Source organism: Rosa rugosa, chromosome 1 (genome assembly GCF_958449725.1).
Source record: "Rosa rugosa chromosome 1, drRosRugo1.1, whole genome shotgun sequence".
Taxonomy (NCBI): domain Eukaryota; kingdom Viridiplantae; phylum Streptophyta; class Magnoliopsida; order Rosales; family Rosaceae; genus Rosa; species Rosa rugosa.
Genome location: NC_084820.1, coordinates 69,636,125 through 69,663,272, shown reverse-complemented (window position 1 = coordinate 69,663,272; position 27,148 = coordinate 69,636,125). Strand labels below are relative to the sequence as shown.

Sequence of the window (27,148 nt, the reverse complement as noted above, 5' to 3'; positions counted from 1 at the left end):
CAGCCCAAAACCATATGTTGCTGGCCTTTGGTCTACAATGTACCTAAAAAGTTCACAGCTTTGAACTGTAAAGGCAAGCTGAGGACAAAAAGTACAGCTGTGTGTGAGTAATAGCAGTGTCTGTTGAAGCAAGCATGATATCTACTGGTCTGTAACAGTGAGGGACTTGCCTAAAAGCATGGGGAGAAAGCTGAAAGGCTGAAAGCATGAACACGCTTGCTTGTTTACCGAGTTGAGAGTCTGATAGTGATAGGAGCCCAATAGACGCAATAATTTCACCCGTATAGTTGTGGATCACTGTGTTTATTTGAAGGCAAGTGGTTTCTTTACTGGATGGATATGATGCTTTGCCTCGATCGACTAAATTGATGCAGGTGATGGCCTGATGGGTCCTCGGGCGTTTCTCCATGGAATCAATGTGTTTCTCTATTAATTTTGCTCAAAATGTGAGTGATCTCTGTTAAGAACAAAAATGTGAGATTACAGAACATCAAGCGCCTGTAGCTCAGTGGATAGAGCGTCTGTTTCCTAAGCAGAAAGTCGTAGGTTCGACCCCTACCTGGCGCGCTTAGTTTTTTTTTTTTTTTCCAGTTTTAAATAGTGATTCTCCAACTCTAAATAGTGATTTTGGGAAAATGGGAGAATAAAGTTAACCCTCTTGGACAAATGATAAGGAAAAAGTAGCTGAATCATTGGATATGTGCAGAGACAATGACCATTTGTTTTTTAGCATTTGGTTCAAACTGGAAAGTTGAAACCAAGGAATGGGTGGGTTTCTTGAGCTTCACTTGCCCTAGTTCATACATGACAATACAATCTGCTATGTGCAACTTGGATTGGCTAACAACAAGCAACAACAGTTGCTAGAGCCTAGTTTGAGACTTGAGTCGCATACAGTTATCAAATTGACAAATAATTTCACATGCTTGTATAGTTGTATTGTATATGATAATATGATATGAGTTGTGTAGTGAAGGGCACTAGCTGACACTGGCTGGCTGAGAAACTGAGATCGAGTACGATCAGTCTCTGACATTTCCATACCAAACACGTTTCCACTGAGGTACCCAAATTTGGTTCTTCAAGTTTGAAATGGTATATAACTAGATGAGTATTAATACAAAGTGTAGTGGTGTAGTGAAAAAGCATTGGGATTCCTAATGTTCTCTTTGTTAATTCGCATTTCTCAGTCAGTGACCCAGAAACAACCTCCTCCCATGCATTTTGCTTCCATCTGAGTCAAAGTATTCAGTATATTTATCTATATACACTATTTGGATCTGGCTACATTTTCATATGTATATATGTCGGTGTAAATGGCATTTGCATTTTCATAAAACAAGGGAGAGGAGGAAGCCCACAACCCCATATTGTTTTTATTTGAATACATATTACGAAGCTACCAAACTAGGAAGGTGGACAATGAATTTGTAGGATGAGAAGGAAAATGTTAGCTTTGGTTACAAGTATGATTTTGATATGTATGAGACAGGCCTCGTGTGACGGATCATAGTTTATGGGTGCTAACATATAATACAAACCTCTGATATTAATAATTTAGGGATATGTAGGGGGACACCGTCTTGGGGCAGGTGGGTAAGGTTGAACTAATTTCAAGTCAGATTTTTTAGACTGCCAGCCTTTAAGGGCACAGTGTACTGAGTACTAGTCTTTACTGACCACTTGATATGGTCATCATCATCACCATCATCTGGTAAATTGAAGCTGTCATGCACCTTCATCAGTATTTCCAGCTGTTTTTTCCTTTCAGAGTTTCAGATAAATATAAGATATGAGTTGTGAAAAATTACTATCCCTACCTTTCAACATTACTATTTAAACTCACTTTCTTCTTCTCCTTGACTCATAAATCTTACTTTCCTAGCTAGTAGTCTGGTTCTTGGTTCACAGAACTTCTTCACACTATGGCTCTCAAAGCCTTCCTCCTACTCTTGGCCACCGTTCTCTTTGCTATCACAACGGTATGATACTCTATAATCACATCTCTCTCTAGTCTTTACACTTCTCTAGCATTGTGTTTAAATTCACTAATTATACTTAACTTGGGTTTGTCTAAATAATTGTTGTTTATGGTCTTTGTAGGCTTCATCTCATGATCTCCATGAGGAACTCAAGATAAAGGTAGTCTCTTTTTCACCTTTCTAATTCAATACCATACTAAAGCTCCAATCTTGATTGTATTGAATATATGTGCTTATTAAGTGTGTGCGCTTTTTTTCAGGCGGCTTATGTCCAAAGCCAAGCACCACCACCACTTCCAATCGTCAAAGCTCCGGCTCCACCACCTCTAGTGACCAAGCCACCCGTAGTTCCTGTGCCTCCAGTTGTGAAGCCACCTACTTATGCTCCACCGCCAAAAGTGATCAAGGCACCCCCTCCAGCACCACCTGTAGCTCCTGTGACTCCAGTGAAGCCACCTACTTATGCTCCACCGCCAAAAGTGGTCAAGGCACCCCCTCCAGCTCCACCTCTACCCAAGCCACCAGTTCCTGCGCCTCCAGTGAAGCCTCCCACCTATGCTCCACCACTTCCCCCAGTCAAATCAAAAAAGGGTAAGTTTTTGTTACCTTAATTTCTCACCATGGACAGGCACTGACCTTGAAGTTTCCCATTTGAATTGTACTGATAGTAGGAGTGTACCACTGGTAATTAATTTTGTCCTAAAAGTATAGGGTCTCTTTCCATGAAAATATTTAAAACCTGTAAGGCAAGAATTTCAAAAGCCTTAGATGCTTCCATTTCAATGTTTGATTGGTTTATCTGATGTTTAACTCTACATTTTGGGCAGATTGCGTTCCATTGTGTGAACAAAGGTGCGCTTTGCATTCGAGGAAGAGGACGTGCATGAGGGCTTGCATGACATGCTGCGACCGCTGCAAATGCGTGCCGCCGGGAACTTCTGGCAACCGGGAAAGATGCGGCAAGTGCTACACTGACATGACCACCCACGGCAACAGATCCAAGTGCCCTTAGAGTAGTGTACTCCAATTTCTTTATCTCTTTTTTGTTGGAGGCTTGTGATGTGAAGTACTGCTAGGCAATTAAGGAAGTAATTAATAAGTATGTGAGAGAGAGAGAGAGAGAGAGATGCGAGAAAATGTAATGTAATGGTTTTCCCCTACTTCCCTGCTGCATCTATTCAATGGTCATTTAGTGTTTTGTTCAAGACTCCAGACTCTTTCATTGAATCAAAGGCAAATTACCCATAGTCAAAAGCATCCATGTCTCGAATTTCCCAGTGAACTGTAGCAAATATTGATATAGGATTATAGGTTATTACCTGGACCAGCGTACAAACCCATAAACCATAGTTACAGAGACATTGGCCCATGCTCCACAGTCCATTGAACAAGATCTTATGCGTACACTTTTGTATCTTCGTGAATAGGTTAATAGATGGGCCCAATGCCTTTTTCTTTTGGGTCTAAGGTCGGCTCACATGTAATGCATACCATTTTGTCAGCGATGGGGTTCAAATGTTCAATATCGTAAATTAGGGCTGCAGATTTTAACAGATAAACCGACGCAAATTTGCAGTCTAGCGATTTGATTTTGGTCATAAACCCAAACTGAACCGCTAGTTTGGTTTACTAATTTGGCTAACGGTTCGCTCATTTGAAATTCAATGGTTACACCACTTCACCGAAGTGAATTAGTGAAGGCATTCGAATTAATTCCGCAACTAAAACTATTTATGGAGTTCGGGACGTTTACCTCTTAGAGACCAGGAGACATCAGCAACCAACTTCATCACCAGGAAATATCGTCTTCTTCAAACATGAATCGCATACCAATTGTGCTTTTTCCTGGGGTCAATATGAGATGGTAAAATATGCAGCATTTGCTACTTGTGAAGTTTCCTTGCCTTTGTTTTCAACCATTAATCTTGTTCTTTTTCTTTTTCTATTTTGAAAGGTTCCTTTTTTGTGTATAATTTTGTATTGTCGATATTAAAATTGTCTTTTAAGCATTTTGATAAACAATTTACTTGCACTTTTATAAATATGTAAAAACATAAGTATTCAATATTGACCTTAAATTCATTCTTGCATACTGGTATATTTTAAGCAGTGCATTGGATTATAGGTTCACTTCCTTTTCTTTAATAAATGAGCTGCAAACAATTTGATAGTGGATCCAATAAGTGAACTACGGTTCTCCTCTCATTTTCTCAATAGAGCATGGACCTTTAGGCATTTGCTCTGCTTAAATAGTTAAATGGAATAGAACTTGAACACATGCAAGTTTTCTTTTGACCAATTCGAACATTGTTCGTTTGATGCCTTTCAATTTTGGGACCTATGCTAATTACGTAAAAGCGCGTGTAAATGCCTTTTCTTTCTTTAGGTCCATTTAAGCTAATTTTGACTCTAGGGTTCAATGCATGCCATGTGATATCCACATGTCTGTATAAGACAATTAGAAACAGAACAAGTGATATTGATTTTGCAAGGAAATACCTAATTTTGACACTATTTATACCACATTTGATTTTGGTTCTGTTGAAAATATATACAATCATCTGCTATTCGAATCCTCGTTCTTTAGCTTCACTGTTACACAATACAGAGTACAAAAATGGCCTTTAGAACTCTGCTCTTTCTGTTTGTTGCCATTCTCTTAGTTAGTACAATGGTAAGTATTGATTTACACGTGATCTACATCTCATGCTTTCTCTTTATTACTTTTGATCCACTTTCATATATTTAGTAATACTTCGATGGCATCTTTATTTTGTAGATTTCAGCTTATGAATTTGAAGACGAAAAAGTCAAGCAGCCGAAGGTACATTTTCATACATATGAGGATCTTCATCGATATGTGTGTGTGTGTGTGTCTGTAACTTTATCTATGTGTGTGATTTCAGGTACCAACTTCTGGCGATGTGCAAATTCCACCACTTCCAGAACATGAGGTTAGAGATCACTGCATAAGTATATAAGACATGTACACATATTCCAATAGATTGCTGCTGATCGATTAATGTCATTATCTTATTGTTTTTTTCTTCAATATCAATAGTTTTCAATTACCATTCGTCCATTATATATTAAATAATATGTTCATAGGGTTTAATAAAGGAAGTACAAAAATAGGATATCAAAAGGGTTGCATATTTCGGTGAATTGGAGTTCATTGATATATTCTCTTTGTAGGTTCACGATGACGGGAAATCACATTTCAAAGATTGGCATGAATCATCGGATGATGCTGGCTCGTTTGTTGGGAATGGGCTTGGGAGGAAGTACATGTACCACTCGAATTATGAGGTAAACTGATGCACCACTCGATGAGCTAAACTCTTCTTTGATCTGGCTTTATTAATTTCCTGACCAACTCTCATAACTGTCTTTGACATTTGAATTGGTAGTTACAATGGATAAATTCCTTTTTGATGGTAGAATACCAAAATTAAATTGATGGAATTAGAATTGGTTTTAATATTTTATGCTACATTTTACTTTCAGGAAGGTGCCAACGAAGGCGTCTCAGATATATTTCATGACGAACCATTATCTTAATTTAGTCTCCACAACTAATAAGAATGTTGTGACTTAAATAATAAGATTGAGAATAATTAAGTCAAGCAAATTATTGAATGAAATGTCAAGCACCTCAATATTTATGTTCAATTAATACTGTAATAGATTTACATATTCTTTTCTTTAATATATATATATATATATATATATATATATATATATATATATATATATAATTAAGTGATATTAACCCATTAATATTATAGAAGAAGTTACACCCGCCAACCCAAGTTTAATAATAATATGATGGACAAAAATATACAATATGAGGGCAATATAAGATAAGCTCTTACGCTTCCCAAGAAACCGGAGGAAAAGCAAGAGGAAAATTTTGTGCTTTTTTTGTCGGGAGATTGCATGTAATGAGCTCTGCGTTGCCATTGATGGTTTACTAGAGTTTCATTACTTTTGTAAGATTAAGAGCTTCGATCCTTCTAATAGCAGAGGGAAAGGTTCGAAAGGTGACAATGAGTCGAGCCAGAAGATTGCAATTTGCAAGCAAGAGCAGGAAGACCAATCTGATGCCGATATTGTTGGCTGCTAAAGAGACTGAGAATGGTGATGGTTCCAACCCTAAGGGGAGGAAACTAATGCTTTCTTAAATCTCTATGCTTTTAGACATTTGGTTACAAGTCTTCTAAAGTTGGAGTAATCTCTATGAGTTTTTTCTAAGATGTTTCTAGTAATTATTTGTATCACAATTGCGAGCTGACAGATTAGACTAGATGAATGATTTTTTCTTAGGAAACGAGGTTGTTCTTGCTTGTCTTAGGCTTGCTTTCCAGGAGCATCCTGTTAAACGTTAAAGAGTTTAGTCTTGGTTTAGATAGGTCGTCTGGGTATATTTGCCGGATTTCTTATGTAAGTGTATGTTAGACTGTGGCCTGTTTTATGGCTTTATTATCTAATGAAATCAATTCCTATTCAAAAAAAAAAAAAAAAAAAGAGCTACGCGTTGCATTCTAGGAAGATAATGTGCATAAGGGCCTGCATGCCATACTGTGATCGCGGCAAATGGTTGCCGCTTAGAATTTCTGGTAACTTCCAGCAACTAGGAAAGATGGAGCAAGTGCTATGTACACTGAGATGACCACTTATTACAACAGATCGTAGTGCCCTTAGAGTAGTTCAATTTTTTTTTCTTTTCTCTTTTTGTTGGAGGCTTGTAATGTGTAGACAGTGTAGTATTGCGTTGAAAGATGTAATTAGAAAGTATGTGAGAGAGAGATGCGAGAAAATATAATGGTTTTCCAATTACTTCACTGTTATAAGAACTTCAACTAAAAAATGAAAGAATGAGTGTATATTGTAAAACAGGGAGTGAATTTCATTCTCCATATTGATATAGGGTATTAAGGTAGGCACCTGGACCAACTTACAGGCCCATAAACCATAATTATAGATATGTTGGTCCATGCCCCATTGGACAGAATTTTATGCGTACATTTTCGTGTCTTCATGAACAGGTTAATAGATGGGCCTAAAGTCTTTTTATTTAGGGTCTAAGGTGAGCCCACATCATACATTGCGTACTCTTTTGTAAATGATGTAATTCAATATTACAAATTAGAGTTGCCATTTTGAATAGATAAATGAGTTTTTTGCACCAATAGTGTCTGGAGACTTGGGTGACTGACAATATGATACCCGAACTTACAAAGTTATCAAAGTAATACCCAGACTCAATTTTTCATATCAACGTGGTACCTACGGTCATTCTCTGTCACGTCTTCGTCAATTTGACCACGTGCGACGCACGTGACTCGTTAAATGAGACTAAAAAGACTGATTTGCCCTCAATTCATTAATTTTCTCTCCTATTCATCATCTTCTTCCTTGAAACAAATCAAATCCAAAACCCTAAACATCATTGTTCTTCTAAAGCCCAAAATAGTTGGGAAATTTGCAAGTAACTTTCCAGTGCCATTGTTATAAGATTAAAACAAGCCACCAGCTTCTCAATCTCATCCATCTACTTCTTCTTCTCCATTCAGGCTCGGGACACCCAAGTCTTGGTCCCGATGATTAGAACGGCAAGACGGCGACGGCGATGACGTTGCGGTGGGGGGAGGAGGAAGAGGGCTGGGGGGAAAAGGTGAATGAATTGTGTCCTAAAACAATCATTTTGATGTAATTATTATTGTAATTATTATTAATCAAAAGGGCAAGTTTATTGTTCATTGCTTATATTTATATTTGATTGAACAAGGTCCAAGGAATATGAGTTAAAGAGAAAGTAATCTAAAGAGTTAGATGTGTGAGACCTTTACTCTTTCACACTCTTATCCTAAAAGGTTCCTAGTCATAGGATTATCACTTGGACATTGATAATCCGGAAAGACTAGCACATACTATGTATGCTCAATATGGAGGATGATATGTCTCTTGTCATTTGTGTAGAGACACTAATACAAGTATGTGGGTGCTCTTAACTTAAAGAGTACACTGAACGCGATCATTAGAGTTCTTGTATGGAGTCTTACTTACATGTCAAACTTGAACTCTAAATTGCAATAATACAAATTAGTCCTTTGACCTGAGACACCATAGTTGTCTTATGAGTGAATGGATTATCTCTTGATGATGCAATAATATTGTGTCCCTTAATGGATATAATAGATGCATTCATTGGTATAATCAATTCGGTCATGGAGACATGTGAGTGTACAACAAGGAATCTCTATCCTTAAGTAAATAAGGTGTATGTTCAAAGATGTGATTCAATGAGTCTTTGGCCAAAGCAATGAATGAGATTTAAAAAGGAGTTTTTTTTTAATCACATTCTAAGAATCACATAAGAATGAAAATCACATTAGGGGATTGACATATCAATTCCATACCCTGATGATGTGATTTAGAACATCGTGTTAGAGAAGGACCGTATTGTATTGTAATTCCAATTGAATAGGTTCTTTGTCATTCTACATTAACTAGGGTAGTCATGATATGTTGCAAGACGTCACTCATGACTTGTGAAGTCCCCGAGGATTAATAAACATTTATTATCCTAATAACAAGGGAGAATCAAAAATGGAGTTTTTGATTCGTAAACAAAATAGAATGGTTTCTATAAACTTCACTGCCTTGTTAATTAGAACCTAAGAGATCGCACACCATATAAGTGGATCCTTGAGATTGTATATGAAGAAGATTAAACAAGAGTTGGTTATGAGCAAATAATTAATTAGATTTATTATTTGGACATAATTAGAATTTTCGGGTAAAACCCGAACCTATTGGGCCTAAACGATTGTCGGATTTTGGTGTGGACTTGGGCTTCACTAAATGAGATTTAAATGAAAGCCCAAGACACATTTTTAGTGCCCAATAACATGTATGGACCAGCCAAAATATTGGCTTTATGAAAGTCAATATTTTCTTTTAGTAATTGGAGTTATTTCCTATTATATAAAAGTGAAAGCATGGACAAAGAGAATAAGTGTGTCTCCACACTATTATTTTCAGATTAGAGAGAGAAAGAGAGTTCTCTCTTGGTCCATTTTTCAGAAATTAAAGGAAAGAAGAACACTTGCATAATTTCTTCTTTTCTTTCATCTTTCTTCATCTCTTGATTCACTTGGTGAAGATCCTTAGAGGCCATATCCTTTTGTGGCTTTACTTGTTACATCAAAGAGAAGATTACAAGCACAAGAAGGAGTACAAGAAGGAGTTCTTAATCCAAGGTGCTTCAAGGTGGAGGAAACACACACAAGGAGAGATCAAGGAGAGGAACTTTGGTGGTTCACTTGGATCGGATTAAAATCACGCTCCAAGGGTGAGTAGAACATAAACTCCCTCTTTGTTCTTCCTTAGTATGCATGCTATGTTTATATACATATCACAATAAGCCAAGATCATGGGTTAAAGGAATGGATTTTATGTTTAGTTAGTAGTTTAATGGTTAAACTAATTCCGCACTAATTAAAAAGTTTTGAAATCCATCCATTCCTTCAAAAGGATGGAGGAAATGTTGGCGGGATGAACTGGTGAGTTTCCCGATCGTCGATGTTCTTGAAATCTTGCCCAGATTCAACAAATCTCAGCCATCCATTACGGCTCCGTTGGCCCCATCTTCTGCCGGGAAGAAGAAGAAGATGGAGAAGCTAGCGGTGGTGGAGTCAAAGCTGGCTGAGTTGCCGCCAAAGGAGAAGAGTTCAAAGGAGGAGGATTCGGAGTGTGGGCTGATGCTCAAGTTGGACTACGATGACGTTTTGAGTGCTTGGTCCGACAAAGTGTCGCCGTTTCCGGAGGAGTTGCAGGGCGGCGCTGATGGAAACAATATCTCTGTTTGTTTCCTGTATGTTTCTCATCTCTGGAGGGATTGGAGCGAGGTGGCGGCGGTGGTGGAGGTGAGGGAGGAGTCGGGGAAGATGGCGTAGAAAACGGTGTCTTCTGGGAGGCGGGAGTTTTTGTGGGAGAAGATGGAGGAGGAGGATGGGTCCAGGTCTGGAGGTGCCGCCATGGTTTTTGCTCAGTCAGTGGAGGTCTTGATTCTGCTGCGGCTGAAAGTTTGTTCTGGTGTATCTAGTTTGGGCACGGAAGCACCATACTCTATTAGCTTATACACTTTTTTGTTTTCCGGGGAAGGAGGTGAGGGTTGTTGGGGAGGGGGGAGGTGGTGTGTGGGTTTGACGGAGGGAAAGAATGGTTTATTATTACCAGGTGGTGTTGAGGAGGAGAGGAAGGTGGTGATTGGGTTATGGAGGAGTGGAAAAGACTTTTTTACCCTTATTTTGCGAGTCATGTGCCTCACACGTGGTCAGAATTGACGGCGCCGTGACGGAAAATTGACGTAGGTACCACGTTGATACGAAAAATTGAGTCTGGGTATTACTTTGATAACTTTGTAAGTTCGGGTATCATATTATCAGTCACCCAAGTCTCCAGACACTGTTAGTGCAAAAACCCCCCCTAGATAAATCATCGAATTTTGTAGTCTAACTTTTTTATTTTGTTCATAAACTTGAACGAATCGACTAGTTTTGTTTAGTGGTTTGGGTAACAGTTCGCACATTTGAATTCAATGGCTACACCACTTCATCGGAGTTAATTACTGAAGGTTTTCAAATTGATTCTGTGACTAAAACTATTCATGGGGCTCGGGACGTTTACCTCCTAGAGACCATGAGGCATCAACAACCAACTTCATCACCAGGAAATATCATCTTCTTCGATCATGAATCACATAGTCGCATACCCATTGCGCTTTTCCTTGGGATCAAAATGAGACGGTAAAATATGTAGCATTGCTGCCTGTGTAGTTTCCTTGCCTTTTGTACATGGTTCTTATTTATAGTGACAATTATATGTCTCATGATCGGGGACATGTGAGAGTTATTGCTTATATGAGTTTTTCCAATACTTCAATGTTGGGATTAGTTACTAGTTCTAATTTAATACAATGCTTTTTCAACCCTTAATCTATTTCTTTTTCTTTTTTTGAAACGTTCAAATATTAAGCTTTTATGTGTTTTTTTACGTTCAAATATTAAGCTTTTATGTGTTTTTTTTTAATATTAAATAAACAACTCATATACAACAACTAGCCTATTGTGAGTCGAACTCACGACCCCCCACTTCTAAAGGGGAGACTTATGTCACTAGACCAAATGGTACTGGGCTTAACCTTTTATGTGTTTGAAATTTTACATTGTCGACATCATTGTTGTATTTTAAGTATTTTGATAAACGATTTACTTCCACTTTCATAAATACATAAAAACCCATACTATTTAGTATTATCTTAAATCCATTCTTGCATATTGGTGTATTTTAAGTAGTACATTTGATTATAGGTTCACTTCGTTTTCTTTAAAGAGTTGCAAACAATTTGATATTGGATCTCATAAGTGAACTAGGTTCTCCTCTCCTTTTCTCAACTGAGCATGGGCCTTTATGCATTTGTTTTTCTTAAATAGAAATGAACTTTACCTTGCAAGTTTTCTTTTTCATCAGTTCGAGCATTGTCGTTTGATGCCTTTGAATTATATGTCCTATGCTAATTACCTCAAAGCACCTGCAAATGGCTTTTCAATCTGTTAGGTCCATTTAAGCTAATTATGACTTTAGGGCTCAATGCGCGCCATGTGATATCCACATGCATGTAGGAGACTATAAGAAACAAAACCACTGGTAGTTCTTATAAGAGGAAATACCTAATATCGACACTATTTATACCACATTCGAATTTGTTCTACTGCAAATATAATTATCTGTTATTCCAATCATCGTTGTTACTCAATACATAGTACAAAAATGGCCTTTAGAACTTTGCTTTTTCTGTTCTTCGCCATTCTCTTAGTTACTACAATGGTAAGTATTGATTTATACGTGCTTTGCGGTTCATGTATTCTCTTTATTACTTTCAATTCACTTTCATACATTTAGTAATACTTCGATGGCATAGTTATCTTTGTTGGTTTCAGCTGAGGAATTGGAAGACGAAAAGGCCAAGAAGCCAAAGGTACATTTTCATATATATGAGGATCTACATTGATGGGATACGTATATGTAACTTTATCTATGTGTGTGATTTCAGGCACCCACTCCCGACGACGTGCAAACTCCACCACTTCCAATGCAGGAGGTTAGAGATCACTAAATAATTATATGAGACATGTACACATATTCCAATACAATAGATTGCTGCTAATTAATGTCGTTGTTTTATTGTTGCTGTTCTTATATTCTTATTATTAGTTTTAGTTAATTAACATGCTAATTAAGTTGTTAGGAGCATCTTTAGCAGTGTTAGTTATTTTTTAATTAAATTTTAGTCAAACTAGTCAAAATGTCATTTTGGCTAGCAACTTTAGAAATATTTCTGCATCAGTGCTCTCTATTTTAGTTAGTTTTGAATTTATATTATTATTAAATGAAGATTAAATCATTTAAATATATTTACAAGTTACATAAAATTACTCAAAATGAATGTTTTAAATTATAAAAAGCCTCATTTCGCTCTCTATATTTAGGAGCGAGATAGCTAAAAGTTATAATTGAGAGCCACTTAAGAGTCTGGTGCAGCTGCTAAAATAGATAAAAAGCTAAACATGTTCTCTCCAAAATAGCTAAGGAGTCAAAATAGAGAGTGTGCTAACGATGCTCTAACACATGTTATCTGTGTAAATTTACTATTTGTCCATTACATATATTAAATTATATGTTCATAGAGTTTAATTACGGAAGGGCAAAAAATAGGATATCATAAGGGTAGTTTGCATAATATATGAAGTTATCTAGGTGTTCATTGATATCAGTCTCTTTTTGTAGGTTTACGGTGACGAGAAATTTTTCAAAAATTGGCGTGGTGTTCGCCCTTGTGTTAGGAGGGTGCCTGGGAAGGCTTACTTGGCAGTAATGGGATATTATTGTGATGACTCGAGTCACTCGACCAACCCTGAGGCGAAGCAAATACGACAGGTACACACTGATAAGTAAGATTAATGAAGTAGCAACTAATGCAAGAACAGGCGAATGGAAAGCAAGTAGCACTTCATCTGCCTATGGTCGACTTAATTACTTTCTTCCCGGTATTATTAAACTGATGCACTAATCAATCAGAAGTTGATCTAGCTTTATCGTTTTTACTGGTCAACTCTCAAATAATTGTCTTTGGCATTTGAATTGGAAGTCACAGTGGATAAATTCATTTTGATGGTAGAATACTAGAGTTAAATTTTTTTTTTTTTTGATCAAATAAGAACTTCATTAATAATGAACTGCTTACAACGAGTTTTAGGCGACATCTCTGACCCAGAAATGGCCTCTAGACTTCTCACTGGAACTCTATATACTGACTCTAAACTTACACTACAACTGTATGACAAAGACAAAATGCGCAGGAGCAGTGAATCCTTGATATCTCACCTCTCGTCCAGCCAGTAAGAACTCTAAAACTAGACAACTCACTTGTGTCGACACTAAACTCACCAACCAGAGTCCTCCTGACCAGCTTTTGATCGACCAAGCCAACACTCATTGTGACCTAAACTCAACCAAAAGGATTGCCGGACTTTCAGACCTGGGACTAAAGAAAGCCCAACACCATCACTACCCTATTGTCGACACCATCCATCCTCCACTGCTCCAAAACGCCATCGCCTCAGACCCGATCCCAGATAGGAAGGACCCACTAGAAGGCCAAGGATGATTGTCTAGCCAGACTGTTTCGCCACCGCTGCTGACCCAACTCCAGAACAGGAACGATCCCCGAGACCGCGACAGAGAAGATCGTCTCTGCCACACCTTTAGTAGTGTCTTATTACCAACAATAAAATAAAACCAGACCCGAAAACACTAGTAACAGCCAAGCCCGCCACCATGGCAAACCCGATCCACCATCGCACCACCACCAGCGGCGCCCCATCCACCACGATCTCCACCTATCAACCAACCAAACAAATAGCAGCCCAATACCTGAATCCAGGCCCAAGACCAAGCCCAGACCCCATACGGCCTGCTCCAGCCCATTAGCAAAAACCCGCTCTGCCCTTTCGTCCCTACCATCGTTCCACCGCGACCGCAGCACCTCCACCGGCGTACCACCACACCCGACATAAGTGAGGAGGAGGTTCTGTCTGTCTGGACACGTACGACCGCCCTACCAATCCGAGTAACCCTAAGACGATCTCTCCAGCCCATGATCGGTCTGACCGCCAACACCCTCGCCCCGTCGTTGACTCGACCACTGCTCGCCATGCCGGTTAGTGCCAGCGCCGAACCTGCCCGCCTACCCCTTCTCCATAATTGCAAAGCCACCTCCGTGAGAAAGAGATCCGCTGCGTCTGTTGCAATCATCAACGATCCCGCAGATGCATCCATTGAAGCCGACTTCTAGGAAGCCAATCAGCCCAGAAAGAAAATCTACCCGTCCGGCCGCACTCACCGCACACCGACGAGGCCAGAGGCCAGCGTCGGCGTAGGGGAGCCGCCGGACGAGAATAGTCGAAGGTTAGGGGAGGCTAACTAGAGTTAAATTGATGGAATTAATATTGGATATTACATTTTGCTTTTAGAGTTTCAGGGAGGTGTCATTGAAGGCGTCTCCGATATAATTCATGACGAACCATCACCTTAATTTAGTCTCCACAACTAATAAGAACGTCGTGACTCAAACAATAAGATTGAGAATAATTAAGTCATAGCAAATTATTGTATGATATGTCAAGTACCTCAATATTTTCTTTTCAATTAGTAAAATAGATTTACATATTCTTTTTTTTTTAATAAATATATATATATATATATCCTTCTTGGCTGCGGACGTCTGCACTTTTTGCTTAGGTGCGGGTTTCCGGTTTGTACTAACTTTCCGATCACATTTTCACATCTTAACCGTTCAGTTTTTAGGTCATAATGTATAGATCACCTCTGCAAAATTTCAGCCAATTTGGTGATCATTAAGGCATTAAAAACTGCAAATTACAACAATATATACGAACGGTTCCGGTTCGACAGATTCGGTTCGTTCGTGTAAATTGCAGTTTTGGATGCCTTAACGATCACCAAATTGGCTGAAATTTTGCAGAGGTGATCTATACTTTAAGACCTAAAAACGAACGGTTAAGATGTGAATGTGTGATCGAAAAGTGGGGAAAAACACAAAATCCGCACCTGAGCAAGGATCTATATATATATATATATATATATATACTTGTAGTTTGCATTGTCAATATTATGATAATCTTTTAAGGTACTATTGAATAGTTTTATATTTATGTATTAATCTTTTATGTACTTGTAGTTTTGCATTGTCAATATTATGATAATCTTTTAAGTATTTTGACAAACATTTTGTTTCAACTTATATAAATACATAAATATAAAACTATTCAATAGTACCTTAAATCCATTCTTGCATACTTAAGTCGTAAATTGGATTATATAGGTTAATTCTTTTTGTTTAAAGAGCCAAAAACAATTTGATATTGAATTGTGCAATATATTATTATTATTATTTTTTTCGCTCAATCTATCGAGGGATGGGCCTCTAGGCATTTGTTCCACTTAAATAGAACCGAAGTTACACATGCAAGTCTTCTTTTTGACCAATACGAGCATTGTCTGTTGATGCCTTTTAACTATGGATCCTATGCTAATTACTTCAATACACCTACAAAATGCCTTTTCTTTATGTCAAGTCCATTTAAGCTAATTTTGACTATACGGTTCAATGCATGCCATGTGATATCCACATGCATCTATATGAATAACAGAACCATTGATAGTGCTTATTCAAAGAAGTACCTAATCTCGACACTATTTATACCACATTCGATTTTGTTCTACTGCAAATATAATCATATGCTATTGTTCGATTCCTAGCTTTTAGCTGGGATAGAGTACAATAATGGTCTTTAAAACTCTTCGCCTCCTCTTCGCCGTTCTCTTAGTTACTACCAAGGTAACTAATTAATTACTTATATGTGTGTGTAGACAGATACGTGCACTTTCTCTTTAGTACTTTCATATATTCAGTAATATTTTGATGGCATCCTGTCTTTGTAGGTTTCAGCTGGTGAGTTTGAGAACGAAAAGGCCAAGAAGCCAAAGGTATATTACGTGGTGTGTGTGTGTAGATCATACTTAACTTTAAATTAGTGACGCTAATACTACATGCATTTTAACCATCTATGTGTGATTTCAGGCACCAACTCCCGGCAACGTGCGGTCTCCACCACTTCTAGTAAACAAAGTTAGAGACTAGTACTACATCACTATATAAGACATGTACTAATGCACCCATATATATATATATATATATATATATATTTGGTTGATTGGAGTTCATTGATATCATGTCTTTTTAGGTTTACGATGACGAGAAGATTCTTGGGAATATCATCAGTAACGAGATCCACTTGATCTCGAAGCGCTTTTTGCCGAAGCCAACTCTAATGCCGAAGCCAACTCCGGTGCCGAAGCCAACGCCGGTGCCGAAGCCAACTCCAAGGACGAAGCCACCGCCGTCGCCGTCGAAGACACCGCCGTCAAAGCCACCACCGTCGAAGTCTCCGCCTTCAAAATCTCCGCCGCCGCCCAAGTCTCCTTCGCCGTCTAAGTCTCCGCCGCCGCCTAAGTCTCCGCCACCGAATGCTCCGTCACCCAAGTCTCCTCCACCGAATGCACCCAAGTCTTCTCCGCCGAATGCTCCGCCCCCTAGGTCTCCGCCTTCGGATGCTCCGCCTCCCAAGTCTCCACCACTGGATGCTCTGCCTCCGTCGCCGAATGATGTGGTACGGATATACGTACTATTAACTCTTCTCTTTATCATAAGGACATACTATTGACTACTGCAGCTTCCCCATATTTTGATTTTTCTCTACTTTAGGGAAAAATGAGCCTCTTTTCTATAACTATTCATATTTTATGGAAAGTGAGGAAAGAGAAAACCAAATTCCCTATATTTACAGCAATCTCTAAATATTTAAGGAAGAATATGGAGATTTTAGATATTGTTGTAAAATAGGGAATCTGTTGGAGTTGGAAAAGAAAAAGATGGTAAAGCTTTAACTTTTGCTTCCCTATTATACAAAAATTATAGGGAAGCTGTTGGAGTTGCTCTATAAATCAGCTAAACTTTTCTTGGTCTATTCACTCTATTGTTCTTTAGCTTTATCTTTTTTTCCTAATCAACTCTCAAATACGGTCTCTACCACTTGAATTGGTGTATACAAAGGATTAATTTATTTTTCATGATACAATAGTCATATATGCGAGTAATTATAGTGATTTTTCTAATCATGACCTGATCTTGATGTTTAACCCACGTTCAGGGACCATCACCACCTGACTCCCCTTCACCACCTCCAGCACCTCAAGATAACGTTAATGAGACACCAGCTCCCGCACCACCACCAGAAGTATCCGTCGCTCCCCCACCTCCAAATGACAGCTTGACTCCGCCCTCTCCAGCAACCAATCCCGGTGTCCAGCCATGGCCACACAATTTTCCACCACCAAAGCGCCCAACTATATCTACATATGGTAAATAAACATATCCTTCTCATGGGTTTTATATATCCATGGAGAGATGCTATTTCATTTGCTAATTAATTCATCAATTAATGGGGCATGCAGATTGCAAAAGGAAGTGTTATCAGAGGTGTGTGTTCGATCCAAATGAGGAAGAGTGCATGGAGTCATGCATGATGATGTGTTGTGACCACTACGAATGTGTTCCAGTTCCACCCGGACCTTACGGCCTCAACCCAAGAACATGTGTCCCCGGCTACAATTGCCCTTCAAATAAAATAGCTAACCGCGTTTTGTAAACGCTATAAACAATAATATTAAAAGCTATATCATAAAAGACATTCTTCAATCTTTTAAGCGCAATATCATAATATTCCTCAAGCTCAATTATCATGAATTGAAGTGCATAAGAGCAACCCTCACTTTTTTTTTTTATTATTATAAAAAACTCAAAAGGTAAAATCTCCCTAATTTAAGTTGTATACGATACTCACATATCCTTATTTGTGACTTTTTTATCCGATGTTTTCTATTGATAATATAAGAATATATATCGACTTTTTTTTAGGCATTGTAATACTACATACATTTTAAACATCCATGTGTGTGATTTCAAGACACCAATTTCAGACAGCGCTTCCAATAAATAAGGTTAGAGACTACTACATCATTATATAGGACTCTACTGATGTACACATATATATACATTCCAATCGATTGTTGCTAATGTCATTGTTTTATTGTTGTTGTTCTTATATTTTTATCATTAGTTTCAGTTGACTCCCTATATACCTCTTCGTCAGTTGGAGTTCACTAATTGTATCATTGTCTTTTTAGGTTTATGATGACGAAATTTCTCGGGAAGATCTTCCCTAAGGTGAACAGCCTGGGATCTAGAGCGAAACACCAAAGTGCCCTTACAGTAGTACCAATTTCTTTCTCTTTTTGTTGGACGCTTGTAGTGTGTAGTACTACTAAGCAACGAAAGATAAAATGAATAATTATGTAAGACAGAGATGCGATAAAATGTAATGGTTTTCCAGCTAATCCAGAGTCTTTCAATAAATAGGATCTATGCATTCAGTATTCCATCAAAATGTTAGCAACAAATAATATCATGTATATATTTGTGTTTTTGGTGGCTTTCTCCGGGTACCTCACACAGAATGCTATACCACCTGGAGTACCGATCCGACTCCTAAATCCTATACCAAGAACACAACGTTAGAGGGGTAAACCGTACAGGACGGTTTACGCCTCTCCGATGCCTGAGTAAGATACCAATATGTAAGTGAATCGAGTAATAGTAGATAAATGAGTTATTACCCGTAAAAGGTGGTTGTGCTGATGCCTTAATACTCGAGCATGGGAAAGGAGTTTCCCTTATCTTCGATGTGGGACGCATATTGTCCCTTTGTAGCCATATCAGCTTTCTGGTGTGTATTTAGATGAACTGTGTTGATCAGGTCCGAACCCCTTTGTGCCCAGGGTGTCGTCCCTGACGTGCACCATCATGGTGGGATGTGAACCCGATCCGTGGCCTGGTACCCGGGTATTCCTACGGGCCCCAGCTTAGTGCCAAAATGTAGTGACATATCAGCTAGTGTGTACAATTTGTTTTCTTACTTTCTACACGTGAGCACCCGAACCAACTTACAGACCTATAAATCCTAATTACAGACATACTGGCCCTTGACCATATTAGACCGTAATTTATATGTACATTTTTGTGTCTTTCTTTTCTTTCAGTCCAAGGTGATAGAGTAATACGAGTTTCACAATCAAAATCAATTAGTAATGGTTGGAGTGACCTAAAATTTTAAAAACTTTATTACAAGGTCGTTTTTTTAAGGTGGGTTGAGAAGAAGAAACCTCAATGTTGAAAGCATTTGAAAACAATGAGTATCTAAGATGACAAAGTGGAAAGACAATGCAGGCATTTAGTGGTTTGGTTAAGACTGAAAGACTTTCATTTATTCAATAATATATATATATATTATATTATACTCTATATTAAAATGTAAATCCAAAATATTGTTCACTACTATTCAATGAATAGTAATGGAACGATTTTGCCCCTATATTTTGCGGGATCTCTCTCTCTCTCAAAAATCATTTCGTTTTTAGTCTCAGCCAAACCAAACAATTAAGGCAAAAATCAACCCGCGGTAACTTGGGGGCTTAGCAACTAGTATCTACAATTTCCCAGTGAACTCATCTCTTGTTTATTTTTGCTTTCTTTCTTTCTTTCTATTGGTAGTCTGGACCAATTTACAAACCCATAAAACATATTTACAGAGAAACCGGACTTTGGCCCATTGGACAGTAATTTTTATCTCCATGAATTTTGTTAATAGACGGGCCTAAAGCCTTTTTCTATGGGCTCTAAAGTGGGTCCACACCATAGTTTCCATACCATATTGGAGACCGTTACTGATGTGGTTCAATATCACAAATTAGAGCTGGTGTTTTGAATCAATAAATTGACGCAATTTGTAGTCCAACCTTTCGATTTTCGTGATAAAGCCAAACCGAACGGGCAATTTTGGTTCAGTGATTTGGCCAACGGTTCACACATTTGAAATTTAATCTAACACTACTTCACCTTTAACTAAGTGAATGAGTGAAGGTATTCAAAATTAATTTTGCAACTAAAACTATTCATGGAGCTTGGAACGTATACTTCTTCGTCGAGACCAGGAGGCATCAACAACCAACTTCACCACCAGGAAAACATCATCTCTTCAAACATGAAGCGCATCCCAATTGCATGCACTTTTCCTTGGCGTCAAGATGAGATAGTAAATAATGCAGCATTTGCTATTTGTGAAGTTTCTTTCCTTGCCACATACATGCTTTTTCAAACATTAACCTTTTCTTTTGTAAGGTTCAAACTTTAATCAATGTTTTTTTTTGTTAAACATTAATCTTTTATGTGTTTGCGGCTTTGCATTGTCGACATTAATGTATATAAACATTTTACTTCAACTTTTATGTATTTCATAAATACATAATTATTCAATATTATCTAAATCCATTCCTGCATACTTTAGTCGTACATTTGATTATAGGTTGATTCTTTTTCTTTAAAGAGCCGAAAACAATTTGATATTGAATCACTATAAGTGAACAAGTGACCTACTCCCTCTTTTTTCTACTGCCCGGCCTTTTCTTTTCTCAATCTATCGAGGATGGGCCTTTAGGCATTTGCTCTACTTAAAAAGAACTGAACTTGAATATGCAAGTTTTCTTTTTGACCAATTCGAGCATTGTCTTATGATACCTTTCAATTCTAGGTCCTATATATGCTAATTGCTTCGAAATTCCTGCAAATGCCTTCTCTTTTCGTGAGGTCTAATTAAGCTAATTTTGACTAAAGGGTTCAACGCACGCCATGTGATATCCACATGCATCTATATGACTATAGGAACATAACCACTGGTAGTGCTTATGCAAGGAATACCTAATTTCGGCACTATTTATACCACATCCGATTTTTTTGCTACTGCAAATACAATCTTATGCTACTGTTCGATTTCTAGCTATTGAAAGAGTATGATAATGGTCTTCAGAACTCTGTTCTTCCTCTTCTTCACCATTTTCTTAGTTATTACGAAGGTGACTCATCCGTTAGTTATATGCATGTGTGTGTGTGTACGCAGATAAACATGTGCACTTTCTTTTTAGTACTTTCACTTCATATGTTCAATAATATCTCGATGGCATCCTGTCTTTGTAGGTTTCAGCTTATGAGTTTGAGAATGAAAATGCCAAGAAGCCGAAGGTACATTTCCATATATATGATGATATGTAACTTTCAATTAGGGTTGTTGATACTACATGCGTTTTGAACATCTATGTGCCATTTCAGGCATTGATTCACGGCAACGTGCAAACTCCACCACTTCCTCTAAATAAGGTTAGCGACGTACTATGACATCACTATATTAGACATGTAATGATGTATGTATGTATGTATATATATACAGGGCCCGTTCTGAGAATTCAGAGACCTAGTGCGAAAATTTGACCGAGTCCTTATGTTCGTTGCATAATAACTTAAAAAAAATGAATGGGTATAATAAAATTGGAAAGTAAAAAAAGAAAGAAAGAAAAAAAGTAGAAAAAAGAAGAAAGGAAGATTAAAAAAGAAAAGGAGAAAATAAAAAAAAATAAGGGAAATGAAAAGTAAAAAAAAAAATAAGGGAAGGAAAAAGAAGAAAGGAAGATTAAAAAACTGAGCCCACGACTCGAAACTGTAACAAAGGGAATGAAGGCGCACGCGCATTTGCCATCCTACCAGCTGCACTACATACACTTGCTTTTGTAGTTGTTTTGGGAACTAAATTCAATATATTGACTTATACCTACATATACGTATTTGAAACTCGAAATCGGAGGCCTCCAATTTTCAGAAGCCTTGTGCAGCGGCACAGCTTGCACACCCTCAGGGCCGCCCCTGTTTATACAGATCCTATCCAGAGCGATGCCTCGCTTTGAAATTTCAGAGCGAGGTTAGGGTTTAGGGTCACTTTTCGGTCGCATATCCACATCTCGACCGATCAGTTTTTAGGCACTAATGTATAGATCATCTCTGCAAAATTTCAGCCAAATTGATGGTCTTTAAGGTCTCTAACTCGCTTAAACCAATGGACGAACTGAATATGTCCAACCTGAACCGTACTAGCTTTAAGGCAGTTATCAATGCCTTAAAGATCATTAATTTGGCTGAAATTTTGCAGAGATGATCTATACATTAGTACATAAAAACTGAACGGTCGAGATGTGGATATGCGACCGAAAAGTGACCCTAAACCCTAACCTCGCTCTAAAATTTCAAAGCGAGGCATCGCTCTGGATAGGATATGTATATATATATATAGAGGATCAAGAGGGGACCTTCTTAAACTTGAAAAGTGAAGATATTTTTCAATCGACTCCAATCAATTATTACTAATGTCATTGTTGTTATTCTTATATTCTTATCATTAGTTCTTCTAAAAAAAAATATTTCTTATCATTAATTTCAGTTAATTCCCTATATATATATGGTCGATTAGAGTCCATTAATATTATTGTCTTTTTAGGTTTACGATGACGAGAAAACTAATCTTCAGAATTTTATCGACTGGATCTGGAACATCCTCCCTAAACCTAAGCCAGAGACGCCGCCGAATCCGACCCCGAAAGTGCCGCAAAATCCGATGCCAAATGTGCCACCACCTTCAAAAAAGGCACCCCCACCACCACCGGAGAAAGAAGGAGAAGACGTTGGTAAAAGTAAGATTTCAGCTCCCCTTACTTCAAGACGACAACTTATTGGTTCCATCCCCTTTTGTTGACGCACCCACTCCTGTTGCAGCAATCAAGCCCGCCCCCTACCATCAAGACTTCCAGCCGCCACCCAATTTTACACCATTAAGGCCCCGAACTATATCTTTAATTGGTAAATATAACGTATCCTTCATTCCTTCTCATGGGTTTAATATATCCATCGAAATGCTATTTCATTTGTTCTAAAAAAAAAAATGTTATTTCATTTGCTAATTCAATTAATGGGGCATGCAGATTGCATGAGTGTAGCATGCAGAAACCGTCCAAGGGAGCATGCATGATATGTTGCGACCCACTGCAAATGTGTTCCACCCGGACCTAGCCTTCTGGCCGCAAAGGGAAACATGTGGCCCCTGCTACACTCAAATAAGAATACAAGTCATACAACGCCCTTGAAATAAAATAGCTAGACTCGTTTTTTCAAACCCTATATATTTCATCAAGTTAAGAATAATATTAAACGCTATATCATAAAGACATTCTTCAAGATCAATTTTCTTGACTTGAAATGCAATAGAGTAGATAATTTCCAACCGTTTCTTTAGAAAATTATTATACAAACTCAAAAAATAAAATCTGTATAATTTTTCTATTGTGATTCTAGTTCTAACTCCTTTCATATTGAATTTTCTATAATAATTCATAATGTAATTGCCCGCATATAATTTAAAGAGAGTGAAGAAAAAAAAACATGACGTATTAATTATCTTAGTTAATGATCTTCTGAACTTTGTTCTTTCTCTTCTTCACCATTATCTTAGAGCATCTTTAGCAAACTCTTTATCTTGACTCCTTAGTTATTTTAGAGAGCATGTTCAGCTTTTTATCAGTTTTAACAGTTGCATCAGACTTCAAAGTGACTCTCTATTTTAACTTTTACCTATCTCGCTCCTAAATATAGAGAGTAAGATGAGGCTTCCTATTATTTTTATAAATTTAAAACATTCTCTTTAAGTCATTTTGTGTAATTTACAAATGAATTTAAAATATTTTTTATTCATTTAGTAAATAATATAAATTCAAAATTAGTTAAAATAGAGAGAACTGATGTAGACGTATTTCTAAAGTGACTAGCCAAAATAACTTTTTAATTATTTTGGCTAAAATTTGACTGAAAAATGGCTAGTATTGCTAAAGATGCTCTTAGTTACTACAAATGTATAACTCCTCCATTAGTTATGTATGTGTGTACACAGGTAAACACGTGTACTTTCTCTTTGGATACTTTCACTTTCATACATTAAAAATTATATAGATGGCATTCTGTCTTTATAGGTTTCAATTGATGAGTTTGAAAATAGAAAGGCCAAGGAGTCGAAGGTACATTTTCATAGAGGATTGTATACAACTTTAAATTAGGGCTAGATGGTCAAACTACATGTGCATTAAATATCTCTGTGTGCGATTTTAGGCATCAACTCCCGGTGAAGTGCTGATGACTCCACCATTTCCAGTAACAAGGTTAGAGACTACTACACCACTATATAAGACATGTACTGATGTACACATATACATTCCAATCGATTGTTGCTAATGCCATTCTCAAGAATATCTTCCCTATGGTGTTTAGCATGGGCACAAGAGCGAAGCCCAAGCCGACGCTCAAGGTGAAGCCGATATGGATATACACATATAATTAACTTCTCTTTATCATAAGGATATACTATAGAATTTGCATTGTCAAAGTTTTATTGCATAGTGTGTTCCATCATTGAAAAACCATTTATCCATGTATATACAATATAGGTCGTATCATGAGTTATTGTCATATTATCGAGGTAAGAAATGAACTCATCGAGGTTTATGGGACAACATCACTGATTTTTTTATGGTGACAATGACGCTAACATTCCATCGCTCAATCCAATCTCCACAACTGTAAGAACATCGTGACTCAAATAATAAGATTGTGAATAGTTAAATCATCACAAATTAGTGTATTGAATCTCATGTACCTCAATATATTTTTTAATTAGTATAATATATTTATATATGCTTATTTTTTTAATAAATATATAGAATTAAGCAATACTAACTAAGTAATTAAGAAATATCATGGGAGAAGTTACACCGGGCATTCTGGTGACCCAGTTTTATAATTAATACGATAGACAAAAATAAACAGCAGCAGGGCAACACAAGATAAGTTCTAAGGCCATCTCCAGTAAGGAGGGGCTATATTGGGTCCAGGGCTATAATTTAGCCCCCATAAATATTATTGTTTATTCATGAACAAGTGAATCATCTCCAGTAAGGGATGGCTAAATTTTAGCCCTTTCAAGTATTTTATGATTTTACATTATGTTTTCTAATTTGTATGATTTTATTTTATTTTAATAATATTATAATTTAGACTAAAATTAATTGTTGAGGAAAAAATTAATTTTTAAGATGTATATTTGGATGAGGTATTTATGTTGTATTATTGATAACATTTTTGAATAGATGTTTGCCACGTGCCATTTCGGAAGCAAATATGTAGATTCCCGATTGAATGATACAAAATATTACATAAATAAATATTACATAAACTTCATTAACATGATACAAAATAAATAAATTAAAAAAATACATGCACTTAAAAGAAACTAATTTATATAACTAAAATTCATCTTTATAAAATATAATATATATATATATATATATATATATATATATATATATATATATATATATATATATAATATTAAGTTATGTTTAATTACATACCGTTGGATTGCAAATGTTATTAATTATTGGTCATTGGATCAAACCATGCATTGCACCACACCCCTTAATTGGGCTGATTTCCGTGGGTCCCACCAAGGGCTAAAGGGCCACCCATAGGGCTAAATGTAGCTCTCTCCACCCCCCTCTTCACCTTTGGCCCTTCTCTTGTTGGAGCCCATATTATAACAAAAAGGGCTATAGGTTACCATATAGTCCTCTTATTGGAGATGACCTAACCCCTCTCAAGAAAATGAACGAGAAGCAAGTAGAAAATTTGGTGTTTTTTTGGTGGGCAGATTGCATTCCATTGACAAGGCATTTGAGGAAGAGGACGTGCATGAGGGCCTGCATGGCTGCACTACGTGCTACCAGCTGCAAATGTGTGCCACCGGATTACTTCCGGTAACTGGGGAAGATGCGCAAGTGACATGACCACCCACAACGACAGATCCAAGTTCTCTTAGAGCAAGTTCACCCATTAGGTCACCAGGTCACCTACTATTCACTGTTTTTTAGTGTTTATTTCCACTCTCTGGGTCACGGGCACAGTTTTCAATAAGATCTGAGTCACCAGGTCAGCTTGTAGGTCACCAGGGTGACCTAGAAAGTGACCTAGGGTGACCCAGGGTACGAAATACACTGTGTCCGTAATCCAGAGAGTGAAAATATACATAAAAAATAGTGAATAGTAGGTGACCTAGTGACCCACGGGTGAACTTGCTCTTAGAAGTCCAATTTCTTTTTCACTTCCTTGCCCCTACCTCCTGATCAGTCTTTTGCATTCATTTTAACATATGTAAAATTTAGTGTTTGCCATTTATTGATCATTTTATGGAGCTCATGGGTTGCAATGGCTAATTATTCACGAGTGGAGAAACTCATATTATAACTCATGCTAGAGACTACGTGGTACATTATAATAATGAAAATGTTCCCGTTGGTAACTATGGCTATGACAGAGCAACGGTTGCAGTAGGGTGTCAAATATGAGAATATCATGGGCGATCTTGCTGCAAAGTTGTCTAATGGTTCATTTCAAAGTGCAGTGAATGTTGTACAAGAACATATGCCTTCATCTGTTGAGGAACCTATTTGAGAGCCCCAGAAGCAGACCTATGCTTCTATAGTATGTACTGAACCTGTTTGCCAAGATTATGTCTTTCAAATATCATATTTATAGTGTTCGACCCATTTTTCCTACTAGATCATTCTTTTCCGAAGTTACACGTTGCTAAAGGACAATCTGCACCATATGTAGCTCCTCAACATTCAGTTAACAAGAGTGTACCTCTGACTTCAGATTGGAATGATCATCAAATGCAATTGAAAGGCTTGTAGCAGAGACAAGAGATGAAGCTTTTCCCCTAGAAGATGAATGTGAACCTCTTGGGTTCCCTCAATTGTTACCACTGAGATGTGGGGATTCAGCCTTTATGAGTTATTTGAAAAACTACTCTATTCTTTTTTAATGGTGTCAAAAGCCCTTATGCTTTGTTGTTACATATACTTGATGTATCTAGTTAGCGCTGTTCTGATTTTAACAATTTTTTTAACTAAGACCTTTG

At 37.4% G+C, this 27,148-nt stretch overlaps 5 protein-coding genes and 1 non-coding gene across 6 annotated transcripts; all 6 read left to right on the top strand.

Moving 5' to 3' along the window:
- The first annotated feature begins 494 nt into the window (after positions 1–494).
- Positions 495–567, top strand: TRNAR-CCU (transfer RNA arginine (anticodon CCU)). Its single transcript has one exon. It is a non-coding gene; the product is annotated as a tRNA-Arg (tRNA).
- A 1,249-nt stretch (positions 568–1,816) lies between these two features.
- Positions 1,817–3,187, top strand: LOC133706498 (gibberellin-regulated protein 14-like). Its single transcript, XM_062132043.1, has 4 exons — positions 1,817–1,982; positions 2,104–2,142; positions 2,243–2,573; positions 2,810–3,187. The coding sequence occupies exons 1-4, from the start codon at positions 1,926–1,928 to the stop codon at positions 2,992–2,994; spliced, it is 612 nt and encodes a 203-aa protein (XP_061988027.1). The 5' UTR covers positions 1,817–1,925; the 3' UTR covers positions 2,995–3,187.
- Positions 3,188–4,501: 1,314 nt separating this feature from the next.
- Positions 4,502–5,654, top strand: LOC133706488 (uncharacterized). The gene is made up of 5 exons (XM_062132030.1): positions 4,502–4,656; positions 4,762–4,806; positions 4,889–4,936; positions 5,178–5,291; positions 5,490–5,654. Exons 1-5 carry the CDS (start codon positions 4,600–4,602, stop codon positions 5,541–5,543), a joined length of 318 nt encoding a protein of 105 aa, XP_061988014.1. The 5' UTR covers positions 4,502–4,599; the 3' UTR covers positions 5,544–5,654.
- A 6,129-nt stretch (positions 5,655–11,783) lies between these two features.
- Positions 11,784–13,152, top strand: LOC133711814 (uncharacterized). Its single transcript, XM_062137907.1, has 4 exons — positions 11,784–11,876; positions 11,971–12,027; positions 12,103–12,150; positions 12,837–13,152. The coding sequence occupies exons 1-4, from the start codon at positions 11,820–11,822 to the stop codon at positions 13,002–13,004; spliced, it is 330 nt and encodes a 109-aa protein (XP_061993891.1). The 5' UTR covers positions 11,784–11,819; the 3' UTR covers positions 13,005–13,152.
- Positions 13,153–15,845: 2,693 nt separating this feature from the next.
- On the top strand, positions 15,846–18,107 carry LOC133706480 (vegetative cell wall protein gp1-like). Its single transcript, XM_062132019.1, has 6 exons — positions 15,846–15,969; positions 16,074–16,118; positions 16,213–16,260; positions 16,376–16,801; positions 17,342–17,552; positions 17,646–18,107. Exons 1-6 carry the CDS (start codon positions 15,916–15,918, stop codon positions 17,837–17,839), a joined length of 978 nt encoding a protein of 325 aa, XP_061988003.1. The 5' UTR covers positions 15,846–15,915; the 3' UTR covers positions 17,840–18,107.
- Positions 18,108–21,044: 2,937 nt separating this feature from the next.
- LOC133726503 (uncharacterized) lies at positions 21,045–23,493 on the top strand. The gene is made up of 6 exons (XM_062154057.1): positions 21,045–21,158; positions 21,280–21,324; positions 21,412–21,459; positions 22,628–22,820; positions 22,903–22,986; positions 23,109–23,493. The coding sequence occupies exons 1-6, from the start codon at positions 21,096–21,098 to the stop codon at positions 23,153–23,155; spliced, it is 480 nt and encodes a 159-aa protein (XP_062010041.1). The 5' UTR covers positions 21,045–21,095; the 3' UTR covers positions 23,156–23,493.
- Positions 23,494–27,148: the final 3,655 nt, after the last annotated feature.

Excerpts from the sequence above, each read along its gene's own strand:
- LOC133706480 (XM_062132019.1), top strand. The coding sequence starts at position 15,916 with ATGGTCTTTAAAACTCTTCGCCTCCTCTTCGCCGTTCTCTTAGTTACT. Across the intron at positions 16,261-16,375 it reads CACCACTTCTAGTAAACAAA|GTTTACGATGACGAGAAGAT; the intron begins GTTAGAGACTAG and ends ATGTCTTTTTAG. Across the intron at positions 17,553-17,645 it reads CCCAACTATATCTACATATG|ATTGCAAAAGGAAGTGTTAT; the intron begins GTAAATAAACAT and ends TGGGGCATGCAG.
- LOC133711814 (XM_062137907.1), top strand. The coding sequence starts at position 11,820 with ATGGCCTTTAGAACTTTGCTTTTTCTGTTCTTCGCCATTCTCTTAGTT. Across the intron at positions 11,877-11,970 it reads TTCTCTTAGTTACTACAATG|TTATCTTTGTTGGTTTCAGC; the intron begins GTAAGTATTGAT and ends TCGATGGCATAG. Across the intron at positions 12,151-12,836 it reads CACCACTTCCAATGCAGGAG|GTTTACGGTGACGAGAAATT; the intron begins GTTAGAGATCAC and ends CTCTTTTTGTAG.
- LOC133726503 (XM_062154057.1), top strand. The coding sequence starts at position 21,096 with ATGATAATGGTCTTCAGAACTCTGTTCTTCCTCTTCTTCACCATTTTC. Across the intron at positions 21,460-22,627 it reads CACCACTTCCTCTAAATAAG|GTTTACGATGACGAGAAAAC; the intron begins GTTAGCGACGTA and ends TTGTCTTTTTAG. Across the intron at positions 22,821-22,902 it reads AGGAGAAGACGTTGGTAAAA|CAATCAAGCCCGCCCCCTAC; the intron begins GTAAGATTTCAG and ends CTCCTGTTGCAG.
- LOC133706498 (XM_062132043.1), top strand. The coding sequence starts at position 1,926 with ATGGCTCTCAAAGCCTTCCTCCTACTCTTGGCCACCGTTCTCTTTGCT. Across the intron at positions 2,143-2,242 it reads ATGAGGAACTCAAGATAAAG|GCGGCTTATGTCCAAAGCCA; the intron begins GTAGTCTCTTTT and ends GCTTTTTTTCAG. Across the intron at positions 2,574-2,809 it reads CCCAGTCAAATCAAAAAAGG|ATTGCGTTCCATTGTGTGAA; the intron begins GTAAGTTTTTGT and ends CATTTTGGGCAG.
- LOC133706488 (XM_062132030.1), top strand. The coding sequence starts at position 4,600 with ATGGCCTTTAGAACTCTGCTCTTTCTGTTTGTTGCCATTCTCTTAGTT. Across the intron at positions 4,657-4,761 it reads TTCTCTTAGTTAGTACAATG|ATTTCAGCTTATGAATTTGA; the intron begins GTAAGTATTGAT and ends TTTATTTTGTAG. Across the intron at positions 4,807-4,888 it reads AAAAAGTCAAGCAGCCGAAG|GTACCAACTTCTGGCGATGT; the intron begins GTACATTTTCAT and ends GTGTGATTTCAG.